The sequence below is a fragment of the Enhydra lutris genome, unplaced genomic scaffold (assembly GCF_002288905.1).
Source record: "Enhydra lutris kenyoni isolate GAN:26980312 unplaced genomic scaffold, ASM228890v2 scaffoldscaffold7, whole genome shotgun sequence".
NCBI lineage: Eukaryota > Metazoa > Chordata > Mammalia > Carnivora > Mustelidae > Enhydra > Enhydra lutris.
In genome coordinates, this window is record NW_019154091.1 from 36,505,285 (window position 1) to 36,516,284 (window position 11,000).

Below are 11,000 nucleotides of genomic sequence, written 5' to 3' on the forward strand. Positions count from 1 at the left end.
TTCCAGAAGAATCTTCAGAACTTGGCAGGTTGTAAAACTTGCCTGTTTCACTCAGCATATGAATGACAAAGCTGGGATATCAATGCCATCCTTCCACAAGACTTCTTGGAAAGAAAGATTCTCTTGGCACATTTTCAGTATCTGGCAATATCCTGAGTAACTTGGGTAGGGAAGATGGGCTCTTTAGTTTTGCTCGTGGGTAGGATACCGTAGGTACCAAGTTTCCCCAAGACTGCTCATTGGCAACAGCACGCTGGGAATAGTTCTTGCTCCTTTAGCCGACCTATTCTTCCCTAGATTTGCTTTTACATCCTCTTTGAGCCCCCTCAGCAGTTGCTGTTCAACTACCATCCCCATGAATTCCATTAAGGACCACATGCCTGCACATAATATATGAGTCATAAGTTGTGAAATCCATCCTATATTGGTTTCCTTCCCTAAATACATAGAAACTTCTTAAGGCTTCTTAAGATTTTCCTGAATAAGGAGATAAATATCAAGACTTAAGTTTGGACCAAAGTCAGAAGAGGCTATTTTAATAGGGTTTAACTCCGTCTTCTCTTAGGATTTCATGCAGAATAATATACAAGATGGAATCTATTTTTGGATTGGGTTGAACATCACACACCCACAAAAGACATGGACCTGGCTGGGTGGCACTCCATTGAATCTACAGTTGTGAGTATTTAACATTTGAGTCACTCAGCAGCCAGTTTCTCCTGAGAGTTGCCTAAAACCCCAGATAGCCAAATGGTTCCATAGACTGCAGACTTTGACCTTTGTTAATGTGTGTACGATTAGGAAATTTGCCTTAGAGAAATGAAGTCTGCTAAGAGAATTTATTTTCTTATTTGAGCTTTGAATTTATCTCTAATACTAGAGGTAGAAATGGAAAATTGTAGGTAATGAAAATTCTCCAAATTTCATTTCTTTGAAGTATTAAAAGTTTATCAAACAATCCTTATTTTGATTAGTAGGAAGACTTCAATTATTGGGAAATATTATGGAATATTTTGTACATAATACAAATATCATTTGACTCTTTTTAAATACAGTCACCCAGTCAGCATTATGTGTATCTACTTTTATGTACTTCATTCATTTCTGTTTGAATTCCATGGATAGAGAGTGCTAAAATCTTTGGAGGTTAGGCATTAATCCCCAAAACACAGACAGAAGCTCCTGGGGGTCCAGGGTGAAACTTTCTACTCTAGGCATCCAGGTTTCAGGAATTATCAAAAGTTAATTACAGGGGCGCCTGGGTGGCTCAGTGGGTTAAGCCTCTGCCTTTGGCTCGGGTCGTGATCTCAGGGTCCTGGGATCGAGCCCCGCATCGGGCTCTCTGCTCAGCAGGGAGCCTGCTTCCTCCTCTCTCTCTCTCTGCCTGCCTCTCTGCCTACTTGTGATCTCTGTCAAATAAACAAAATCTTAAAAAAAAAACAAACAAAACTCTGCTTCCCTGACAAATCAACTTTGTAAAAAAAAAAAAAAAGTTAATTACACTTCTTGAAAATGTGGAATTTTGTTGTGTCTTTCAAAGAGATGTGAAGTTAAGGGGATTTAGGAAGACTATAGATGCTTTGGAGTGATAGACTGGGTGAGAGTAGGGGGAAAAATGCTCTGAAACAGAGAAAGTCACCCTACAAATGAATATTTTTATCCAGAGACTACTTACAATATTTCTTGTTAAAATTTAAACTCCATACCCACCCATGTCATCATACTCTTTGTATATCAAACACTAAATTAATTTTAAAACTTACCATACTTAACATTGATTCTTTTTTTTTTTTTTAAAGATTTTAGTTATTTATTTATTTGGCAGAAAGAGAGACAGAGAGAGAGCATAAGTAGGGGGAGTGGCAGGCAGAGGGAGAGGGAGAAGCAGGCTTCTCAATAAGCAGAAAGCCCGATGCAGTACTCGATCCCAGGACCCCGGGATCATGACCTGAGCTGAAGGCAGAGGCTTAACTTGAGCCACACCCAGGCATCCCAGCTTTGATTATTTTTAATAGAAATGTATCACCATATTTTTAAAGTGATGCTGTCAACCCACTTGCAAACTTGCTTAGAATTATTAATTTGCCAGTCTTGTTTTTAAAATTGAGGGTTTTTTTTTTTCTGATTTTTTTAAGGTGCCTTGTGGCTTATTTGTTTAAGACAAGAGAAGTTGGCCTAAAATATGGAAAAATAAACAAAAAATATGGAAAAACAGAACTTAGGGGAGTTTTTCTTCTTTTGTGTACAAGGTAAAGTATTTGGATACAACCACATATATACAAATGTGTGGAAATTCCCTTGCTGAGGTGTCTATATGAGTTTAAAACATTTAAAAGTGAGGAAGACTTTAACTCCTTCACTCATACTGTCTGGAGTTACTGTTGCCACATTTAACATGTACAGTGTAGATATACCATTCTTTCTTAGGATCTCTTATAGAAGTAAGGAGGCTTCTTATAGGCAAACAGTGAAGGAATATATATATTTTTAAAGATTTTATTTATTTGACAGACAGAGATCACAAGTAGGCAGAGAGGCAGGCAGAGAGAGAGAGGAGAAAGCAGAATCCCTGCTGAGCAGAGAGCCCGATGCGGGGCTCGATCCCAAGACCCTGGGATCATGACCCGAGCCGAAGGCAGAGGCTTTAACCCACTGAGCCACCCAGGCACCCCATGAAGGAATATTTTTAAAAGGTGTGACACTTGGGATTTGGGTCAGGAAAATGAAAAGGGTAATAGTTTATTTTCTACAGAAAATTGATTTAATACTTTTTGAAAAACATACATATTTTTAGATGTGTTGATATTTCTAAATCTTAGAATGATAAATATGATATTGTCTGTTATAAAGTTGATATCATTCCATTGTTGCAGATATTCAAAAAATTGAATCGAGAATCTTTGGAGTAATAAAATGAATTTTTCTCCTAAAAGGGCAGGACTGTCCTCTGTCTTAATCCATTTGGGCTACTATGACAAAATACCACAGATTGGGTAGCTTACAAGCAACAGAATTTTATTTCTTACTCTTCTGGAAAATGAGTCTCCAAGATCAAGGCCTCAGCATGGTCATGTTTTGGTGAGGGCCCTCTTCCTGGTTTGTAGCCATGTGAGAACATAGTGGAAGGGGTTAGGGATCCCTCTAGAGTCTTTTTAATAAAGAATTAATGAGGGTTCCACCTCATGATTTAAATGCCTCCCAAAGGCCCCACTTCCTAATTCATCACTTTTATGGGTTATGATTTTTAACATATGAATTTTGGGGGGAACACAGACTTTTAGACAATACCAGATAACAGTCTTCTAAGATCTTTAATTTTGTATGATCACATGGAACTGGGAAATCAGTGCTTTTTATTCACATTTTTATTTTAATTCCATACAGCCTTTCCATTTAAAAATGACCATTTTTGTTTAAGAAACTATTTGGACCAACTACCTTCATTAAAGAAGTCATTTTTTAACAGGTGTTCTTTGTCTGAGAGAAAACATACAAAATACACACAGTTATGTTTTCACCTGAATGAGAACAGAATGTTTGTTAACTTCTCCACAGATTTCAAGTCCTGGGCCAGGCTGAAGATAATGCCTGTGCTGTGATAACAAAGAAGGGTGTGTTTTCCAAAAAGTGTTGCAATCAGAGTTACTGGATTTGTCAACGCGTGCTTTCTGCAGAAACTGACCTCTAAACTGATCCCAGCTTATCCTTCCTGTAAAAACCATTCACAAGGACTTTTTAATTTATGTATTTTGTTGAAACACATTATTTTTACAACAAATATGGTGATAATGATGATAATGGTGTTGATTTGTGTCACTCTCAATTCGGGCAATCAGCCTCAACTCATCGCCCTAGCTCTACCCGGTCACTGGTGCTATATTTCCATAGTTATCTCCTGTACATTATGGTGGCTATTTTAGACACAGCTGTCCCTTTGTCTACTCAATAATTCTGTCCCCGGGGCACCTGGGCAGCTCAGTCTGTTAAGCTTCCGGGTCATGGCATTGAGCTCTGTGCTGGTGGAGGGAGGAGTCAGCTTGGGATTCTTTCTTTCTCCCTCTTCCTCTGCCCCTCCTCCCACTCTAAAAAGTCGATTAATTAATTAATTAATTAATTAATGTAAAATATTCCCTACACTTCTCATTCACCATTAGCAAAGGAGTTTTTTTTTTTTTAAAGAAGCCATCAGATAGATGATATATTTATTATTCATTGACTTTCTACTACTGAGTTTACACAATTGTCTGCATCTTATTTCTTTTTCCTCACTCCCTATTTCCAGACAGGGTATCCCTCTGTCTGTCTAAATAAAATTTCTAAGTGCTACATTTGGGATTGCCTCTCTTTTCATTTTTTTCTAGGACAGTCCTCTATCATCTCCGTTCTGGTCCCTCTTTTCTTCTATCTCCTTTTCTTTCAGCAACAAAACATGCAAGAGCACAAGAAAATTCTCCCTGAACCACATGTGGCTTCCAGTTTCTGCCCAGTTTCTCCCACCTCTTTTAAGTCAAACTTCCTAGAAATTGTTTCTACTTGTACTTTCCTCTTTTCACCTCCTACTCCAGGTTCTTCTAAAATCTGGTTTCTGCTTTTCCTATTTCACTGTTCTCACAACGTCATAAATGCCTTTCCTCTGGCAAAACACAATGAAGATATTCTAGGTTTCATTTTAACTCTCAGCAGTGTTGCTCATTATCGACCTGTTCTTTCTTCTAGAAATATTCTCTAACCTCAGCATCTATGACACAATGCTCTCTTGAACCTGTATCTACGTTGCCTGCCGTTGCTCCTCAGTTTTTTCTGAAGGATCTCTTCTCTCTTCTGATCTCTTCAGTACTGACATTCCTCAGAGTTTTGGGTGTATTCTCAATCATACACAATTCTTGGCTAAACTCACCTACACTGTAAGTTCTATTGTCATCAATTTATTAGTAACTCCCAAACCCATATTTCTAACCCAGAACTTATTATAGGTTTTGGCCACTGGACATCTCTAACTGGACACCTCAAAGCCCCTTAGCTTTCACATGTTAAAATGAAACTCACTAGCTTAGTGAATGACAGCAACGCGCCCATTAGTCCAACCAGAGTCCCTGGAGTCAACCATGACTTCTTTCTTTTCACCCATGATATTCAAACTCTCATTTCAACCTGTCAATTTTACCACATAATTATTTCTGAATTCATCTGCGTATCTGCAGACCGGTCCTGTGGTCATGGATTCCCTCAACACTTGTTTGTCTGTTTCTAGCTTTGCCTGCCAAAGTCCATTCTCCACATCATGACCACAGTGATTGTCTAAATCTGATATCATGCCACATTACTCACTACATATTTCTGTGTAGGGGTTTTTCCTTGCTTAAATCTTTGACCATCTCTGACCAGACCCTTTGTGTCTTGGTTCCTCTTCATTCTTCCCCCCACCACCATGATTGTAATGATGCAGATAACCTAAACTTTATTCATTTTCTCAAATGTGTCATGCTTTCTCTTGCCTCATATCTAATCGTATGTTTGGCTTGGCTTGATATTCTTCCCTTTCATTTCTCCTGTTTAACTCTTGCTTATGTTTGAGAAGGCTAGTTAAATGCATTTGGTGGAAAATATTTCCTTAACCATTCTCCACTCCAGACTAAATTATATGCATTTGATGTATATTCTCATAGTGTCCTGTACGTATCTTAACATTTAATACCCTATTTTTTGACCATTGTTTAATTATTTGTATTTATTAACATACTGTAAGCTCTGGAAGGACATGATCCTCATTACTGTATGGGAGAGACAAGGTGCCTGATGCATGATGGATGATAAATAAGTACTTGTTCTGTTTTTGAGATTATTTGTAACATTTTATTGTTTCCCCAGCACAACTTCCTATTTGTACAAAGCTTCCCTTAGCCTCGGTGATCATTATCTGCCTACTCTTTTTTGTTTTGTTTTTTTCAATAAAGGTCAGTGTTAGGTATACATGAGCTAATAAATGACATTTTCCAGGTTTATTATTTGTTTGTTTTTGTTTTTGACCTAGAACCTACAATGAGACTTGGAGCAGATAGATTATTACAGTAATATTTGTCAATATTTGTCAATATTCCAATGGGAAACCTACTTTAAAGTCTTAGATCCACGAAGAGAAAAATTTAAAGGTCATACATGAATTTAAAAAAATTATTACAAACTGGTATGTGTGAACAGAAGTAATTATAGTTTATAGGAAATGAAATATAAGAAGTTCGACTCACTTAAAAAATTAAAAACAGAGGACACAAGTCTATATTTAGTATAATAAATGCAAACATGTACTATTTTTTAAATGTGTACATTTGAGAAATGCAGGAAGAGTGTTAGGAGAGAATTTGCAGTTAAAGAAAAGGAAGGGAAAAATGATGAAAGATTAAGAAGTCTGTGGATATTTTTAAAATTCAAAGCTAAGTTATCAATGCTCTTTATAACTCAGATTTTGATTTAAATATTTAAGCATTCAATTAGATATTAAAACCTAAAACAATTAGCCTAGCTGGATTTTTAAAAAAATTTTGTTCAAGGATTATTCTTGAAATATTATTTCCCATTAAGTTTTAAAATTTGCATTTGCATCTAAGGAAATATTTTATGCTGAAATTTTGATACATGAATTCTAAAAACTACTGTGAATTTAATTAGTCATGTCTAAAAATCCTTCTAGTAATCAAAGTTTGTCTTATTGTTTCTACTATAGACTACATATATATATATTTCTAAGGGGTTAGACTGCCTGAATCATAATAACTAAAGTTACTTTTAGATTACCCAGTTCTCCAAATTAATATTTTTCATTATACAGTGATTCTAATTGTTGGGATGGGAGAATATTAAATGACATAAATCAGAAGATCTCAATAGAAGATCCTTTAAGAATAAATTTATAATTTATGGCACTTCCAAAGATTTTATCCTTAAACTTTAGACTTCTTTTGATACATATATAGGTTTATGTGTATATATGCAGTTGGGGAAAACTGCTGCTTCACTATTGCTTCACTAAAGACTTTGATGAGACCACGTTCAACTTCCCATTTATACTTCTATTAAAGTTGAGTGCTAAGACTGCTTCCCTTCCCCCGGAAGGGAAGACCTGCTAAGATTCTTTTTCTCCCGAAGTCTTATTATGTCATTTTTGGCTCCTATTGTTCCTTGACCCTTTTTCACCTTCTTTGAAAATTTTAACACTTTTTCACCTCATCTGATGCATTACCTCTAATAACCAAAAAAGAGCTAACATTAGGTAGATAGGAAATGTGAAAAAGATATAAGGACCAGTTGTACCGCCCGCTTGTCCCCTCAGCACGTTTCTCTCTGACGTTGTTAACACAGTAAGGTGGACCTCAGCGCATGCTCCCTTCACTCTGGTTTAACTGAGTAGCCAGTGTCCCAGAGTGGACCTGTTGGAACACCCTTAGCTAAGGAACTCTCCATACTGCTTTTCTTCTTTACTCTTGAGGGCTTCCTTCATTATCCTTATTTTCCCACTGAACTTTTTTTCATTCCCAGAAACCAGTTGGATTATTTCCCAAAAACAAAGAAGAAAAAATGGGATTATTTTAGTAGTTAAGAGGTACACTGGATGGTATGGCAACTCAAAGGTGGTGGGTCTGAGATAAATGTTGGGTATGGCATTAGGCCAAACCCATAGGAGAACTCTCAAGGAGAAAAAAGAATTGTTCAATAAACCCTTAACAGTAAACTGTCCACACGTATTTTTTAAAAGACTTTATTTATTTATTTGAGAGAGAATGGGGGGGGGGAGTCAGAAGGAGAAGCAAACCCCCTGTTGAGCAAGGAGCCGGGTGCAGAACCCCATTCTGGGACTCCAGGATCATGGCCTGAGCTGAAGGCAGTCACCCAACCAACTGAGCCACCCAGGCGACCTGTTCATATGTATTAAATTACTATTCTGGAAACATGCCCGTAAATACTGTATAGCAACTGAATTAGTATTCCCATTTTCAAAAAAACATTTTTTCAAGTCAAATGAAGAATCATATATTCATTCTTACACAGTGATAAGATTATATTCCTAAACATCTCCCCCTGCCTCATTTATTCTCAATTGCTTTGAATGCCCCAGCTTTTCCGCTAATCATTGTGTAAATTAACATGTTACTTTCATACTTTGTTTATACTTGCTATATATAAAATACACACACATATATATTATATATATACTATAAATATATACATACTAAAAATAAATACTTAGTTGTTCTGCATATATATACATAACATATACATATGTACTTAAACATAAGTGCAAATACATTATACTTAAAGGTATAATAAAATTTTAAATCAAATATAAAAAATGTTTTAACTTTCATAAATTGTCTTTCCAAAATTTTATGGATATGCACTTCCAAGCATAATTATTCATTGTTTTCTTGCAAGACAGATGTAAGAATATTTTGATTTTATTTAAAAAACACCAAAACTCTTAATTTGCTTCTAAAGCAACAACTTTATTTTAGTACTAATTAGTACACTTGAGGCAGACAACTTCAAAATCTATGTTATTAAGTATGCAATAGCATTAGGTGCTGTAAAAGCCACAAGTCATACAAAGGGATTCTTGACATTACTGCTCTATTATTAGAGAGGGCTGATACAATGATCATATAATTTTTAACGCCATACATTGAAAGGGCAAAGAAAGATTAGTACATTTTCCTACTTGATTTCGGACACAATTCAGTATTAGAAGTTTTGTAGATTTACTACTTCCGAGTATTTCAGCATCTGTCTTCTGAAAAATATGCACTTCTCTCATTTAAGACTTCTGTAAATATGCATGAACTAATTTATTTGTCTAAAGTTGCACTATTGTTCTACTAGTGCTCTTATGCACACAGATTCAGTTCTGGGACTAAAAATAAACAACCTAAATTTAGAGCTTACCTAAAAAAAAAAAAAAACAAAAAATCAGGAAATAAGCATTTATAAAAGATTATTTTTTTATTGAGCAAATAATCATCTGCTCTTTGCTCCCAAGCACTTTGCATCTTTTGTCATGTCAGCTCACCCCTCAGACCTCTGCAGCTCTGTTTGTGTCCATGTCATATATCCAACCCAGACTTGCTCATGAGTTCCAGAACAGTACAATAGACATCCTACTAAACATCACCTGAATTTCTCATGGGCTCCTAACACTCAGTAATCTGAAAATATCTTTTACTTTACATTATCAAATAAGAGCACCACGATTCATCTACCTAACCTGGGATTTATTCCTGCTGTCTATTTCCCCTTCATCCCCCTCATCCTATATTTTCTAAGATTTTCTCTCTGAAAGAGTTCCTGAATCTACTCATTTGTCTCTGTTCTTCTTGACACTGTTTCTGGCACTGTACTTATCATTTCTTCTTCTAATCAATTGAAAATCCTTCTAAATAATTTCTTTGTCTATCAGACGTATCTTATATTGCCCTGAGAATTATTCTAAATTATATATTTGAAGATATCAGTATCCTATCTGCAAGTATTCAATAACTTTGGACCAACAACCTAGAGCATCAATGCTAACCCTCCCCTGACATGACATAGAATTTCTCCTAAACTCGGCCCTAGCCCTCCCCTCTCCTCCCCTTCCTCCTCACTCCCAACCTCAGCTTCTGCTCTCTCCTATCTCACACCTCTCATCCCAGTGCTTCCAGACTAGTATAATCCCCAATGGAGCAACATCAGTGCTTTCCCCTCTGCTGGCAATGTTCTTCCTGAGAATTTTCTTCCTGGAAAACCCTTACTTTATTTGTCAATTTAACAATAGTTTCCCTGTAATGATTTCCCTGGGAATGTCTTTGTCAGACTTTGGACACTTTCTTTTCTTATGCTGCCACTGAAACTTTTCATACATCATCTACATTTGTCTGTGCACTCCTTACACTGTTTGGTAAGGACCTGTTGAAAGTTCCTCTAGACCATCTCTGATTTTCTAAAGAATGGGGGAGGGGGAAGTACAGGGAGGAAAAGGAAGTGAAAATGAGGGTGTGGAGAGGGGTTGAAAAGATGGGAAATGTGGCCTGGCTTGTAAAAGATACAAGAATGAGACCTTCTTAAGTGATTTCCCTAAATTCTTATTCATCCCATTCTCCAGTATGTGCTCTATTACAAGTGTTCTAATTTCTATCAATAAGTATAGATTGCTCACCCATAGGATGTAGATTACAGATTTCACTTTTAAGAAAAGGATGATATTTAACGAAGAGATCTTGTTAACCTTGAGTAAACATGAAAAGTTACACATTCTGACGCAGAACCCAATTATCATTTTCTCAACTAGAAGCTTGAGCCTCAAAGTGCAAATTGCTCCCTCACCCATCTGCTCCCCAAATTTGTACCATTCATATTGTTCATTATGCAACAGCCTCGTGGCATTCACTACTAGAAGGCTGTTGGTTCAGCCTGTTCACTCAGAATCTTGATGCCCTTTGCGTGATGGTCTGAACATGATTTTTTTTTTTTTTTTTTTTTTGCTGCGAGTTTGGTGTATGAAAGAGATTCAGTTCACTAGGAAATCAACACATTTAAATACAATGCTGAGTTTAATTTACACTACATTCATGAGTGGATCTCATCTTGCCAAACTGAAAGAAAATCAACAACTAATATTGATAATATAAGTAAGGAGATGGGGCAAAAATATTATTAGAGTTCTTGAAAAAAAAAGTATCTTAGTCTGAATTCATATGAGTAAATATCTTAAAATATCATTTAAATTTTTCATTTATATTTTAATGTATCAGAAATTTTACTCCATAGGAGGTTTGGGGACATATATTGGGCATATATTTCTTGAATACTAAGTATTTAGTAGATCTATAAAAGTGGTTTAGAGATTTGGGAATAACAAGCACCAATGAAAATTTCTAAACATGAATTTCATGTACTTTATATTAATATAATATATGTATCTTAAGAGGAATAAAAACTACATTTTGTGTAAGATATCTTAGAACTATGATGTC

The 11,000-nt window shown here is 36.0% G+C and overlaps 1 protein-coding gene across 1 annotated transcript in view; it reads left to right on the top strand.

The window, feature by feature from the left end:
- Nucleotides 1-3,997, top strand: part of LOC111141995 (killer cell lectin-like receptor subfamily F member 2) — a 26,790-nt gene extending 22,793 nt beyond the window's left edge. Inside the window, exons 6-7 of the mRNA XM_022494912.1 lie at nucleotides 566-678; nucleotides 3,556-3,997. Coding sequence (XP_022350620.1) covers nucleotides 566-678; nucleotides 3,556-3,688 — 246 coding nt within the window. The 3' untranslated portion in view covers nucleotides 3,689-3,997. The remainder of the gene's footprint in view (nucleotides 1-565; nucleotides 679-3,555) is intronic.
- The last annotated feature ends 7,003 nt before the right edge of the window (nucleotides 3,998-11,000 follow it).